Below are 16,528 nucleotides of genomic sequence, written 5' to 3' on the forward strand. Positions count from 1 at the left end.
ATATGATATTCATCATATTTTAAACTTCCTTTTACTTAAATACTTAATATAAAAAAAAAGAGAAATGCTTTTGCCAGATTTCTCTTAAATGAAACACATTTTTAAAAATCAAGCATGGTTCCAGAAATGTCAAAACAATTCTCTTTCCCAGTTCAGCTGAGATTACTCTAAATCTTTTAATTTTCTTCAAACAATTTCTATAATTGAAACTAAAAAATGGTCAAAAGTCCTAATTGTTGTGAAGTGATGTATGACTACCATTACTAGGCATAAGGAGGAAAAAATAGGGTGATCTATACTGAAAAGGCAAGAAGACAATAATGCACTCTAGATACCAGATGGTGAGTTCTAGAGCAAAGCAATAGGAAATAGTGGATGCATATGCAAAAATCCGCAAATACAAATGAAACAAACAAATAAAAGGAAAGGAAATAGGAGACATCTACTCAAAGACAGGTCTTGAGTCTCAGTAATAAAATGTCAAGAGTTAATGAAACCAAGAAAAGCAAGACTGTGTGAGGTTAACTTCCAGAATAGGCCACCAATAGCTACGCTTATTATCCTGTCCTCTCTATACCTCCCCTCCCTCAACTATTACTAAAAGTAAACTTCAGGAGTCGGCCTTGGGCACACAATGATTTCAGTGGCCTCTCTAAACTTCTAGCAGATTCTCAAATTTGAATAATGTATTTAACTTTGAAAGGCAGATATGCTTTAAGCACTTCTCCCCAAGTATTTACTTTATTATAATATTACTTAATACTTTAACACATACATAAAATTAGGTAGGTATAAACTGCTTATGCTCAAAGCACTTATAAAACCAAAATAAATTTATAAATACAAACCATAAAACCAATAAAATTTAAATTAATATTAACTGAATATATTGAACAGTATTGTTTTGCTCAAACTAAATCTTTATTCCCTTTGTGAATACAGTGAATATGGTTCCACCCGGAAACAACCACAGCTATTTCTCTCACCAATTTTCCTTATTCAAACTATTACAAAACCCTGTTTTATCTGTGATGTTATTTGGCTTTCACCTGATGCAAATGCCTAGTAAGTCCGCCCCTGTTCTTTTCTTATTGGGCCATGACAATCACAGTAGTATTAATTAGTAACCCTTCGCTTAATGTTGTTGATAGGCTCTGGGAAACTGACTTTAAGCGCAACATCTAATGAAACCAATTTTTTCCTCAACAATGTTATAATGAAATGATGCTGAAGGTAAGGAAGAACCTGCTGTAGGCGGTTTCACTTAAAGCTGCAGTTTCCAAGAATCTACTGAGATGTTAAGTGAGGACTTACTGTACTTTGTGAAGCCAACACAAGAGTAAACTGACATATAAAAGTAAACTCTGACACTGAGGTTATAAGATAGAAATCCAGATGAGCCAGAATAGCCATGCTATTCTTATTTTAGATTATCCTTATTTTGAAATGAAAAGAAAATTTTAAAATCTTTGAGATTTTAAAGTCTGGCCCTCTGCCATTTATTCTAGCAACATCTAAAAACTTTTAATAGAAAGCAGTAACTTCATAATTAGAGAGGAAAAGCTAAAATAATTGAAGAATAAATGCTATGAAATCACCAACTGATTTTACTATGAAAAAAATACTGAGCTTTACTGATAAGAGAAATGCAAACTACAATTATATTAAAATACTAATTCTCACCTATCAAATAGCAAAATGAAAAAATTTTACAACACAATCCATTGATTAAGTTGTGGGGAAAAAGCACTCTCTCACATTACTTACCAATTCTTGTAATCTAAGAAATCCAGGCAAAAGATTTGCTTCCATATCTCTTAGATACTCTGCTTTATCTAGAACCTTTAAAAAAAAAAAAGAAGAACTGCATTTACAAAGCCTTTACAAAATGACATGATTTGATTATGTCCCCCAAAGTTCATGTGTTGGAACTTAATCCCCAGTGCGGCAGTATTGGGAAGTGGAACTGCATAAAAGACGATTAAGTCACGAGGGCTCTGTCCTCATCAATGAATTAATATTGTTACCAAGGGAACGGGTTATTGAAAGAATGGCTTTGTTATAAAAGGGACTTCTGCCACCTCTTGCTCTCACCCTCGTCCTCTCTTGTACTTCTACCTTTCATCATGAGAGGAGGCAGCAAGAAGGACCTTGCCAGATGCGGGGACCTCAACCTTTGACTTCCTAACCTCCAGAACTGTGAGAAATAAATGTCTTTTCTTTATAAATTACCCAGCACAATTGGCTTTGAAATATGAAACCGACATGAGATTTGGGAGGGGCCAAGGGTGGAATGGTGTGGTCAGGCTTTGTGTCCCCATCCAAATCTCATCTTAAATTGTATCTCCATAATCCCCATGTGTCAAGGGAGAGACCAGGTGGAGGTAAATGAATCATGGGGGCGGTTCCCTCATACTGTTCTTGTGATAGTGAGTTATCATGAGATCTGATTATTTTATAAGGAGCTTCTCCTTCCTCCCACTTTGTGAAGCAGATGCCTTGCTTCCCCTTTGCTTTCTGCTGATTATAAGTTTCCTGAGGCCTCCCCAGCCATGCTGAACTGTAAGCCAATTAACCTCTTTCCTGTATAAACTATCCAGTCTTGGTTAGTTCTTATCCAATTTCAAAGATGATCATTTTAACATGTCTTCAGAGTAATCAGGCATATTTGTTGCTCTAAAGTCTTCACTACCTCCTATCCACTCCCTAAGAAATTAAATAAAGTGCTTTAGTATAGTTTTCTAGACCTTCCATGATCTGCCCCAACCTATCTTCCAGTCTTCTTTTTCTCCCTTCATACTTTATAACCCACTAAAACTAGACTATTTGGTATTCTCTGGTCTCCATTTTCAGCTGCATGCCTTTACTTATATAATTCTATCTGAAATTCCTCTACTTCAATTTCTTCCTAGAATACTCTGATTCATTTAGGTCTGTCTCAAATGCTAATACCTCATGAAGGTGTATTGGATACACACAGTCAATACTTTGCATCTGGTGACAATCACTTATCACATTCTACATGTAGTCACATGCATGTGTCATACCTTTTCTATTAAATGAAGCTTCCCTTGGATAAGGAATATGTTTAACACATTTCTGTATACAAAAGCATCTGGCACAGAGCACTGAACATAATGAGACTCAAAACAAATACATGAAAATTGATTTAATAAATTATTGGTTTTCAACATAAGAGATGATCTAATCAAATGAAATTACTTACAATATATACAGTCTGATCCTTGAGATTTTCAGCTGCGGTTACTTGTTTGAACAAGCGAACAAAATCATTAAAAGTTTCACAGGTTATTTCAGTAGAACATCCATCCTCTGAAGAACTAAGATGATTCAATTTGTTTAAAATTTGTTCCAAAAGCAGCCTCAAGGTAAAGCATTCAACGCAATTCACAAAGACGTGTGGGAGCTGAAAACGAAAACCAAAACTGTATAAGAAAAGAAGAAAACACACAGACACAATAATGGCTTTGCTGATAGTCTCCATTTGCCTTTCTAAATCTACATCCCACCAAACCCACCCCATGCCCTAAGAGCCTGACAGCTACAGAATTACATCACCCAGACTCTCTTACTTTCTGGCTGTGGATAGAGACGCCAATGGAAAGAACCAGCAGGAGACTAAGGGAGAATGGTGGGAGAGAAGTTTGGATATTGATTTCCTTGACTCCCACCATGACCCCTCAGTGGCCCTAGCTTGGCAGTGGATACTCTTCTACCAAAGATCAAGTTGGACAGCCCCTTTTCTAAGGTTACACCTCTTGCAGGGTTTCAGTAACAGCTCCTTTCTATGGTCCCTTCAGGCCTGGAGGTGGTAAAGGCCCTGGTGTACCATCATCCCTTAGTGATTCCCATAAAATGTCCTCAACCTTTATAAAATTGTCGCTTCATTAAACTCTCTTCAATTATTTCTTTCAGCTTGCCATTTCTTTCTTATGGAAATTCAAAGCAAACTTGTATTTTCCTATAAAGAATTCTTACAAAGAAATCAGCCAGGAATGGTGGCTCATGTCTGTAATTCCAAGGCTTTGAGGTCAAGAGTTCAAGACTAGCCTGGGCAACATAGTGAGACTCTGTCTTTGTTTAAAAAAAAAAAAAGAAATCTAAGTATATTTGAATGTTAAAATTCTTAATAGGAATTTCACACTTATAACTTTAATATAATATCCTTGAATAAACTTAAGTCAAAAAAAAAAAAAACAGAATTTTAAGAGTTAGAAACCATAGCAATCCTCCTGTGAGGATTGTAAGCACTAGCTCTTTACTAGGCATATTGCTCCTGCCTGTAATCTCAGTGCTTTAGGAGGGGTGGGAGGATCACTTGACCCCAGGAGTTCAAGATCAGCCTGGGAAACACAGTGAGACTCCGTCTTTAAAAAAAAAAAAAAATTAGACAGGCCTGGTGGAGTACGTCTGTAAGTCCCAGCTACTTGGGAGGCTGAGGGAGGAGTATCACTTGAGCCCAGGAATTCACGGCTGCAATGAGCTGTGATCATACCACTGTACTCCAACCTGGGCAATAGAGCAAGACTCCATTTCAAAAAAAAAAAAAAAAAAAAAAAAAAAAAAACTAGCCCTTCATTTAAAAAAACGATCAAAATATCAAAATGAGGTAACTCCAGAAATAATAAGGACACAAACGAGACTTGCTCACAAATACAGTCTATCCTCAAAATATGATCACAAAAGCAGATTCATTCTGAGGAAGATAACTTGTGGCATTTGGCACAAATAATGGAATTTGTAACTATTTTTAGTGATTTTATGAACTTTATCCAATAAGGAGGCTTTTCTTTCTCTGAATAAGTGTCACTAAAGCCACATTAAACTTACTTGGGGACAGTTTCACCAGCATTTGCTAACTCACTTTACTCTCACTTCTTTACGAACAAGAGTCCACAACATCTCTGTTATGAATAGTGTCTCGCTTATGGCATTTGTGCTATCCATGACCTTTAAAGGTAGCATATTCTAAGTGCCTGTCTGAGTCCCTGTATCAGAAGTAGTAACAATAATCATATATTACACTGATTAAGTAGCAGCAGAAACTACAATGTGATTAAAAAAAAAAAAAAAAAAAGGAATGCAGCCCTTAAATATAAAACTTCCTTATTGGGTTTTATTGCTTTTATTCAACACATATTTTGGGGGCACTTCATTCAACGGGTTCTGAAATGCAAATGCCTGGACCAAGACCTTGTACACTCAGATTCTGAAGTCTAGTATACAGCCCAGGCATATGTGTTTTTAAAATGCACAGCTGATCTTTGGGATCAAAAGCTGAAATCCACAAGTTAATAAGCTGAAATCCACAAGTTAGTATGTGCCAAGTAGCGTGCTTGGTGCTGGGGATAATTTCAAGAAACTCACAATCTAAAGCCAGGGAAACACAAACACAAAATCATAGCTGAGAGGGCTAAATATTATGACAGAATTAAGCACAGGGTGCTAAGGCTGCAAAACAGGGGAGCATCTGATACAGCCTAGAAGATCAGGAAAGACCTTGTAGAATGTAAGTAGAAGAAAACCTGGCAAAATAAATAAGCATCTGCCAAGTAACAGGAAGAGCGAGTACAGAAAACCCATTCCAAGTAGGGGAGCAGCATGTGCCATGGCTTGAAAGTAAGAGAGTAGGAACTATACATAGTTCAGTATGCCATCCTAAACACACATCCTTAGAGCTAGAGGACAGGGTTAGCAAGCCAAAGCCTGTGGGCTAGCCACCTGTTTTTGTACATACTGTTGCTCAGAAACACAGTCATGCCCATTCACACAGAGAATGCCCATAGGTGCTTTCACAATACAGCAGAATCAAGTAGGTGAGACAGAAACTACATGGTCCACAAGTACAAAATGTTACTTATCTGCCCCTTAAGAAAAAGACTGCCCATCTCTGGTTTAGGATATGAAAGGGAGTATGGCAATACTCATCAATAATAGCAGCTAACCTTTATTGAGTGCTTACTACGCACTATGTACTGCAGAAAGCACTTTCCATGTACTAACATTTAATTCTCTTAATCCCAGATGTTGTCACTATGAGCCAACTTTGCAGATGGAGAAAGCACTAACCGGTGAATCCAAAAAGGAACATGAGCCTGCCAGACTCTACAGCCCACTTAACCACTGTGTTGTGAAAGATAAATTCAGCTCATGAAAGGTCTTATACATTGGGCAAATTACTTGAACACTGTCCTGAAGATCTTAAGATTTGCAAGGCCTGGCTGCTGGTTGAAGACTGCAAATAAGAGGCTTACAGAAATACGTGGAAAAAAACAATGGTAAATGTAAATCCTAGCAGCAATGGCTAGGATTAAAGGTAGATGGAGAAATGATTTTAAGAATGTGAAGCAACAGATCAAGTTTATTGATGTGATTTACTAAATGAGGAAAGATGAGGAAACAGTTAAGAAAGTGCAAGTTTGGACAACTGTGTCAATTACAGTAGATCACTCATGGAGAAAGATAATACGGGAAAAAGAGCAATGTAAAGGTGGTATGTTCAATTTTGTATTTGTGGAGATTCACAATCTTCAGTACCAATATTATACATTAAAGAATGGCAAAGAAATACTTAATATTTTTATTCTTACCTCTAAAGTTTTCAACAACGTTTGTGTTACATAGGTCTTTCCACTGGCAGTATGTCCATAAATAAAAATGGATGGAAAGCTAAAATGATGTCTCTAAGGGGAGAAAAAGCAAAGACAAATATGAGGCTGCACACACAAAATAGAAAATAAACACTTATCAACTTGTGAGAAAGTTGTATGTGGAAAAGTAAAATATTCAATCCAAATTCCTAACAGTAAGCATATTGTGGATGCATCAACACACTTTGAACTTACTTGAATTCAACTCTAAGCACTTTCTTTGTTATGAAATTAAAATTTCTGTAACATATTTGGCATATTTTATTATGTACTATATATTTTTTATTATAGTACAGGTTTACATATACAAACTTGTATTTTCAACTTTATAGGACATTTAAGAGATTTTTCAAGGATAATTTTGTCCATACTGCATTTTTATATTACTCCTTCTTGAAGACTCTTATCTCCTGGGATGCCACAACTTCACCGTACACTTTAATGCTATGAAATTAAGTACATATAATCAAAAGATTAAAAGGGATTTCAAGGGTCCTCATTCTTAGGAAAACTTACAGACTACTTCTGAACTATACACACTCACTAATGCTGGCATAAATGCATACATCAGATCACATAAAACACTAATAAAATCTGCATAGCATTTATTTTAAAATACATACAAGATCTTTCTGCAGTACATTAAGTTAGCAGCTAGATAAAAGTAAACATTGTCAATGGTCTCTCTGGTCTAGTTAATACTACAAATACTTATACTTCATTACTTAAATGAACACTTTCATTAGATACTTACTAAATGCTGAAACCCAAGCAGTACTGAAAAGTACAAATATCAGTAAAAGACATTATCTACTTTGGAGAAAATTACAGTCTACATTTTTAAAATAATTATAGGAAAATTGGATCATATTTTTAAAATAATTATAGGAAAACTGGATTACATTTTTAAAATAATTACAGGAAAACTGGATTTTTTTTAATAATACTTTTTTTTTTTTTTGAGATGGAGTCTCACTCTGTCATCCAGGCTGGAGTGCAATGGCGCGATCTCGGCTCACTTCAGTCTCTGCCTCCTGGGTTCAAGTGATTCTCCTGCCTCAGCCTCCCGAGTAGCTGGGATTACAGGCACGTGCCACCGGGCCCAGCTAATTTTTGTATTTTTAGTTACAACGGGGTTTCACCATTTTGGTCAGGCTGGTCTCGAACTCCTGACCTGGTGATCCACCTGCCTCGGCCTCGCCAAAGTGCTGGGATTACAGGTGTGAGCCACTGTGCCCGGCCTATTTTTCAATAATACATTTTTTAAAAAAATAATTACAAGAAAATGGGATTATGCAATTTCCATGAGGAAGTTGAGTCTCAATTATCATCGATTACAGCAACAGTCACAAACATTTATTACATTCTAGTCACTAAGTTAAACATTTCCTTTTATAAGACAAATCAGGAAGTCAGATTTACACAGGAAAAAGACTCTAAATGGCATACAGCTATGGCAAAAGCAGCTCAACTGCTAAAAATAAACTAAAAATTTACTGGAAATGAATAGGTAATGTAATACATGAACTCTTTTCTAAAGTTTATATGTAACAATCATATAAATTAACTGGCTCAAAAATTCTGTCTCAGCAGGGTGCGGTGGCTCACGCCTGTGATCGCAACACTTTGGGAGGGCAAGGCAGGCAGATCACTTGAGTTTAGGAGTTCGCCTGTGAAACAGTGAAACCCCATCTCTATGAAAAATACAAAAATAGCCAGGCTTGGTGGCACACACCTGTGGTTCCAGCTACTCGGAGGCTGAGGTGGGAGGACTGCTTGAGCCTGGGAGGCAGAGGCTGCAGTGAGCCAAGATCATGCCACCGCACTCCAGCCTGGAAAAGAGAGCCAAACTCTGTCTCAAAAAACAAAAGCAAAAAATTCTGTCTCAAGAATTAAATGCATGTTGCTGAGTATCTCTGCTATCCATTACATGTTGTTGCCTAATAATACCTTATAACATCTTTCCTATTGTGACCTAGAATTATATTGAACTGTTCCACTGTTATTTAACCTTTCACCTTTATAAATCTCACTAACGTAAACTGCAATAAGCTAGTGCCTGCCACAGAAAAGGTGTTCAGTAAATATTTACTTATTGAACAAATAAATGAGTCTTCTTAGAAACATGAACCCATTTTTTATATTTCTTTCCTATTAGTTCTTTGTATTTTCCACATGCAGAGCACCGTGCAGAAAACTGGTAATAAAATATTGTTAAACACAATTTTCATTAAGAGCAAAGGTCAAAAACCCTTCTGTGATCCACCACTAAGTCAATACTACTCATCCCTATTTGCCAATGTTCTTTTTCAGCAGGAGCATTTCTGGTTGGAGTGATCTGCGTTCCAGAGATGAAATGCAGAGAACATAATCAAGAAAATGCTCCAGTAATAATATAACTATCATTGAAAGCATTATAAATAGAAAATTAATTGAAGATGCAGTTGTTGACCTCTAACTTCCCTAAATAATGCGCCCCTTTAGACAAGGGGAGTACTTTTCCACTAATGCTTCACAGGCCACCTCAAACTGCCATGCAGTATTTCTAGTCGGATGAAAGTACTGTCACGTGTTCAAAGATGGACCACATATACAACAGTGGTCTCATAAGATTATAATACCCTATTTTTGCTGTACCTTTTCTATGTTTAGATACGTTTAGATGCAGACTTATCACTGTGTTACAACTGCCTACGGTATTCAGTAGAGTTGCACCGCTGTAGAGGTTTATAGCCTAGGAGGAATACACCATACAGCCTGGGTGTATAGCAGGCTACACCATCTAGGTTTGTGTAAATACACTTTATGATATTCACAGGGATTAAATTGCTTAACGATGCATTTCTCAGGACGTATCCCCCTCATTAAGTGACAGCAACGCATGACTGTAGTTAAAAAAGCAAACCAGAAGATGGGGATATAGTATGACCCTATATTCTCATTCACTTTCTTCACAGGTAAGATCCAAGTTTGATTAATTCCAATTCTGATTAATGAGTCTGAATCAAAAAGTACATCAAAGACCACCAGAAAATAGTCAAACATAGGTTAAATTTTGAATTGGTGAATGCTACCCTCTGTCTATTGAAAGGACTCCCTATGTAACTATGTTCATCCAGAGAAGACAAACTCCTCTCTACGGCATCCTGTGAACTATCAGTTAAGGAGAAAAGTTTACAGTAGACCTCTTCGGGACTGTTACAATTCTGGAAAAGCCAGTGAATTTTTAAACCTGAAGCACTGCTTTGCCCCTTAGTGGCCTTGGAAGCAACCACCTCTCTACACTTGACTCACTCCAACTACCGCACAGAAACATGTGAACTTATATTTGAATAAACAACTCTGCAAACACATCTGTTACATAAATGTCATTGGGCTGGGGTAAGATAAGCAACTTCTAGGAGCTAATGTGGGCAAACTTCTCAAAAGTGTGGCGTGTGTCAAACACGTCTTAGGCAACGTTCTGTAGTGCAGGCCGGTCCTTCTTAGACAGTCTCCTCTTCAATAATCGGAAGAGATTGTGGGTGAAGGTACAGTACAGAACCACAACACCCCTATTTAACGTAAAAACGGCCTTTTGGCCCTCAATCCAAACACGAAAAATATATATATATATTGGAACAGGTCGCAAGACTACCGAAACGTCTGCCTCCAGGATCTGGAAGGCAGTTTAACTACAATACCTCTCCAAACAAGGACTGTAAGGTGGACACTTGAGACTCGCGACAAAGCACCACGTTTTCCAAGTGGGGCATTCTGGCGGGCACCCCGCAGTGGCCAGTGCAGCCAGCCCACAGGATCCTAGCACAAGCTGAAGCCTTTCCCGGGTCTGGCGGCCCGCTCTCCCGCCGGAAACCGGACCCGCAGCGTGGTGGGAGGAGCCGGTGCTGCCCCGCCGCGGAGTGACGACAGCGCGTAAGCCGAGCGTCGCCGCCGCTCTAGTCTCACGGCCGGAACCATCGTCTTCTCGCTGGTCTTGTGCCCTCCGGGAGTTTGCGGAGTCTTCTGCTTGGTGAGGATTTCGGGCTGCCGCATTTTCCACTCAAAGGCCAAGAAGACGACGTGGAGATGGGCGAATAGGGAAGGGGTGGAAGGGGTTAAGGGGGTCCTGTGGGCCTCTAATGACCTGTGAACCCCGTGCCTTTAGTTTTCCTGGCTGGAAGCCCCAAGTTTAGGCACCTTGAGTGCCTAAGAAGACGGACCGGGAGCTGCGGCCCTTAGAGGGACGTGGAAGGCGGACTTAGAAGACTAATGTTGTCAAAAGATGTTTTTTTTTTTTTCCCTGACGTCGTTGTGGGAAATTATTGGCATTGAGTACAAAACAGGGTGTAATGGGGTTTAATGCACAGCTTGGAATTAACTATTTTTCGTGCAAGCTTGAAACCAGATGTGGAAGTCCTCTCTCATTCCTAATGGGAGGAAGTCGTAGCGTGGGTTGGTGAGGGTGATAGTAAAAATGCTACTTTTAGCATTAGACTTTCACGTGTATTTATTCGTGGGGCACCTACTAGCAACTAAACAGTAGAAGATTGTGGAAATAAGATACAGAAGCAGACACGTGCATGGTGGAAAGAGAGCTTGGCGTCCTGAAACCCCTGGGTTGGGACCACTGACCTAACTGCTGGATAGTGGGACTTTGGAATAGTTGAGTCTCAACTTCCTTATGTATAAAATAGGGATAATACTGGCTAGGTTATTGCTAGGAATAAAAGAGCCTGTACATACTACCTGTTATATATAAATTTAAATTGTGGCCTTCAATCTGCCCAAAGATTGTAGATCAGTCTTAAGATGGTCAAAAGGATCTTTTGAGAATTGTATGTAACGTATTAGCTAGTCAAAATCATTTTTTCACAGCAACAATTCAAAAGCATTTGCCCAGGTACTTTTAATAGAGAATTCTAAAGGTTATGATGGGACTATCCATCAAATTTCAGTGTCTTCAAGGGAAGCTTGGAGAATAGCCTCTGCTACTCTCCCAAGACTGTAACATAGTATGCATATAATGTATGCATACATTATAATCATAACACTACATCTTTATAGCATTCAATAAAACTGACTAAATAATTGTCTAAAATGTTAGTCTCCCTCTCTATATACTTTATGAGGGCAGGAAATACTGTCTTCACAGTTCAGTTTCTAGCATACACAGTTAATGTCTGGCAGATACATAAGAAACAGTCAAATAATTGTTGACCTGAAAGAGCATGCCTTACCACCTGGATGATTTAGGATAGTTTCTCAGAGGAGAGAACCTGGAAGCTGAGGCTGAAGAAAAGATTCACCTGTGAGACCAAGAAGGCAAATGTAAACAAAAGAATGTAAAGACAAAAAGGAACAAATGGGCAATCCTGTACCAGAGACTAGCAAATACTTTTTATATGTAAACCTGGAGAGTAGTAGGAGGTCAGGCTGGAGACCAATAAAGAACTTTAGGCAGAGAAGCAAATGTTGAGATTTGACTTTTAGAAATATCCCTTCCGACTACAGTGTGGAAAGTGGAATCAATTTGATTTGTTGAAAAGGCTATTGCAGTGTCCCAAACAGTAAATAATAATGACCTCAATAAACAATGGGAATAGGTAAGAGGGAATGGTAATTAAAGTTTATTAAACATAATGTGACAGACACTGTGATAGATATATTACTTCCATTTAAATTTTAATATAATAGAGATACCATTCTTGTTTCACATATGGAAAAACCAGCTGAGGTTAGGTAATTTATCCAAAGGTTTATAGTTCATAGTTACTTGAACTTAGATCTGGTTAATCCTAAAGCCTTATTCTTTTTACTACCCCATACTGAGAATGTGCTAGGTCTGAGAGAAATTCAGAAGTATATTTTATAGAGCTCAGTAGCTGTTTGTAAGAGATGGAGGGAGGAGTCATGGAGACTAGCATTTAGGTTTCTGACAGGTGATTTTAGGTTTTGCCAGTAGTGAAATAAAAAGTAAGGAATACAGATGAAAAGCCAGATGAAAAATAAGGAGCAGGTTTATAGATATAGTTTTATCTTTATGGGATAAATGATCAAAGTGAGTTTGTTATATTAAATTTGAAGTGTCTGCAAAACAACCAGATAAGTCCAGTAAAAATGGGATCTGTAGCTCAAGAGAGAAGGGCCCAGAAAAGGAGACACAGAAATATATACATATAGGTAGTATATAGGTAGTTGAGCCAGTGATCTAAATGAAATTATTCATGGGTGTTTATTTTGTGGATTTCATGGAATTATTTAAAAGTAATTAACTAGGACTAAGGAATAAAGAGAATTTTCTCAACTGGATAAAGAGCATCTATAAAAAAACTATAGCTAATATCATAATTAATCATGAAATACTAATGCATTCCCCCCTACATTCAGGAACAAGGCAAGGGTGTCTGTTCTCACCCCTCTGTGCAACATTGTACTGGAGTTTGTAACCAGTGCAATAAGAAAAAGAAATTAAATGCACCCAGATTTGAAAGAAAAAAAAACGAATTTATTTGCAGACAACATGATTGTTTTGTAGAAAATCTGATGGATTCTACAAAATAGTTACTAGAACTGATAAGTAAGCTTTGCAAGGTTTCAAGATGCAAGATTAACATAGAAAAAATAGTATTTCTAAGTACTAGCAATAAGCAATTGGAAATTGAAATTTAAAATAACAGCACAATTTCAATAGCATCAAAAATTATTAAATACTGAAGAATAAATCTGACACATGTAAGATTTGCACACTGAAAACTACAAAATATTACTGAGAAATTAAAGAAGACAATATTTTAAAATATAGAGGTACCGTGTTTAAGACTCAGACTCAATGTTGTTAAAATTTGTCACTTTTACCCCAAACTGATGTGTTGATTCAACACAATCCCAGTCAAAATCTTAGTGTGCTCTCTCTCTCCTTTTTTTTTTTTTTGGCAGAAAATGACAATTTAAAAATAGGCTTGGCCAGGGGAAGTGGCTCACACCTGTAATCCCAACACTTTGGGATGCCAATGCAGGCGAATTGCTTGAGCTTAGGAGTTTGAGACCAGCCTGGGCAACGTGGTGAAACCCCATCTCTACAAAAAATGCAAAAGTTAGCCATGGTGGCTTGTGCCTGTGGTCGCAGCTGCTCGGGAGGCTAAGGTAGGTGGATCACTTGAGACCAGGAGGTCGAGGTTGCAGTGAGCCATGATAGCACCACTGCACTCCAGCCTGGGCAACAGAGCAAGACCCTGTCTCAGAAAAAATAAATAAGGAACGTGAATTTTACAAAATAAAAATAGACTAAAGATTTGAACAAGCACTTAACTGAAAAACGATATACTGACCACAACTAAGCACATAAAAAAATGTTCAACATCTTTGGTAATTAGGACAATACAAATTAAAACCACAATAAGATACTGCTACACACCTGTTAGGATCTAGCCTGAAATTAAAAAGACTGACCATTCTGAAGTGTTGGCAAGGGTGTGGAACAACTGTAACCTTCATACGTTGTTGCTAGGAATGTAAAATGGTAAGCCACTTCGAAAAACAGTATGACAATTTCTTAAAATTTAAGCAGACACCTACCATATGACCCAGTCATTCTACTCCTAGATGTTTACCTAAGAAAACGTGTTTGTGCAAATACTTAGACACTATTATTCAGTAGTTTATTTGAAATCCAAAAATTGGAAACAAATTCCATCAAGAAGTAAATATATTTAAAAATTGTGGGATATTCATACAATATTTTTCAGCAATATAAATGACTCAGTATATGTAATACCATGGATAAATCTCACAGATAATTATGCTAAATGAAATAAGTGAGATTCGCTACCCCCACAAAAAAGTATGTACTGTATGCTTCTATTTTTATAAAATTCTAGAAAAAATAAACTATAGTTAAAGAAGTAGTAAGGTAGTAGTTAAAAGAAGTGATAGTGGTTGTCAGGTAATGAGGAGGTGGGTCAGAAAGGAGGTATTATAAAGAAGAGTGAGGAAATCTGGGGAGTAGTGGATATTATAGGTTGAATTATGTCCTTCCTTCTCCTAAAATTCACTGAGATTCTAACTCCTAGAAGCTGTCAGTGTGGCCTTATTTGGAAATAGGGTCTTTGCAAATTTAATCAAGTCAAGATCAGGTCATTGGGATAAGCCCTATTCCAATATTACTATTGTCCTTAAAAGAAAAGGCCATGTGAAGACACAGACATGGGGAGAATGCCAAGGGAAGATGGAGGTAGAGACTGGAGCAATGCATCTGCAAACCAGGGAACACGTAGGATCACAGGCCTTCACCAGAAGCTAGTAGAGGCACATGGAACAGATTGTCCCTCAAGACCCTCAGAAGGACTCTCTATTGCTGACACCCTGATTTTGGGCTTCTAGCCTTCAGAACTGATAGAGAATACATTCTGTTGTTTTAAGCCAACTAGTTTGTAGTACTTTTTTATAGCAACCCTAGGATATAAATACAATGGTTATAGTCATTATCTTGATGTCAAAGTTTCATGGAAACATATATATTTCAAAACATACCAAATTAAGTTATTAAGGTGTGCTAATTATACCTTAATAAAATTCCTCAAATTTAGTTAATTAAAATAAAGGAGGGTTGTGCATAGAATAATGATGATAGTGTGTTATGACCAATAGTACTGATTAATCCAATTCTATTTCTGTGAAATCCATTGGAAAACACAGAAAACCATCATCAATCTGTGACTGCTTTACTTGTGTCTCCAGTACATCTGTGCTTTCTCACTTTCAAGCCTTCGCTTCTACAGTCACTTTCTTACACGACCCCACCTACATCCAAATTGAATAAATTATTCATGAAATGAAATGAATTGAGTACCTACTTTCTCTGAAATGTTCTCAGTGTTCAGGTAGAGCAGTGAATAAAACAGATACCTCCTCCCTACACAAAGGGTCATTATGAGGGCTTGTATTTTTGTCCACCTACACCTTTAGACTCCATTTTAATCTGCCAGTTCTGCCTCTAGAACCCAAATCAGATTCATGAAAGAGTGCTGGGCCCTGCCTTTTGCAATTACCATGAAGGCAGGCTGACTAGTGCCTCTCATTTATTTATATATACATATCCTATTGGTTTTGTTTCACTGGAGAACCCTAATACATGTTTTTTTAAAAAATCAGATTTATTGAGGCATAGTGCATATTTTCTCTTTTTAGTGTACAGTTCTGAGTTTTTATAAACATACACAGTCATGTCATCACTACCAAAATCAAGATATAGAACAATTTCATTACCCACAAAATTCCCCTGCACTCCTCTGTAGGCAGCCTCTTTCCCCTTCCCCCAGAATCTGGCAAACACTGATTTCTTTTCTTGTGGTTTTACCTTTCCAGAATGTCATACAAATGAAATCATATAATATGCAAACTTTTGAGTTTACTTCTTTTTCTAAGCATAACACATTTGAAATTTATTCATGTTATTGCATATATTAGCAGTTCATTCCTTTTTATTGATGAGCAAAAATCCATTACATAGCTGCATCGTAGTTTATTCTCCAGGTTCAGGACACTTTGTTTACATTAAGTTTTTAATATTATGAATGGAGTCACTATAAACAATCATGAACAGGGGTGTGTGTGTGTGTGTGTGTGTGTGTGTGTGTAGTAATTGCCTGACAGATTCTCCTTGTCTGCTGCACAGACAGAGCTAATTTACTGAGAGCTGAGACAGTGGTGTTGCAATAGAGAAAGAGGTTAATAATTGCAGGGCCAACCAAGCAGAAAGATGGGAGTTATTACTCAAATCAACCTCCCTGAAAATTTGGAGGCTAGGGTTTTTCAAGGATAGTTTGGTGGGCAGGGGGCTAGAAAATGGAGGAATGCTGCTTTATTGGGTCAGGGAT

At 37.5% G+C, this 16,528-nt stretch overlaps 1 protein-coding gene across 1 annotated transcript in view; it reads right to left on the reverse strand.

Moving 5' to 3' along the window:
• ORC5 (origin recognition complex subunit 5) overlaps nt 1-10,557 on the reverse strand; it is a 79,547-nt gene extending 68,990 nt beyond the window's left edge. The window contains exons 1-4 of the mRNA XM_023192541.2: nt 10,355-10,557; nt 6,612-6,704; nt 3,227-3,427; nt 1,768-1,842 (exon numbers count right to left, since the gene is read on the reverse strand). Of these exons, the coding sequence (XP_023048309.1) occupies nt 1,768-1,842; nt 3,227-3,427; nt 6,612-6,704; nt 10,355-10,426 (441 nt within the window). The 5' untranslated portion in view covers nt 10,427-10,557. The remainder of the gene's footprint in view (nt 1-1,767; nt 1,843-3,226; nt 3,428-6,611; nt 6,705-10,354) is intronic.
• Nucleotides 10,558-16,528: the final 5,971 nt, after the last annotated feature.

Source organism: Piliocolobus tephrosceles, chromosome 8 (genome assembly GCF_002776525.5).
Source record: "Piliocolobus tephrosceles isolate RC106 chromosome 8, ASM277652v3, whole genome shotgun sequence".
Taxonomy (NCBI): Eukaryota; Metazoa; Chordata; class Mammalia; order Primates; family Cercopithecidae; genus Piliocolobus; species Piliocolobus tephrosceles.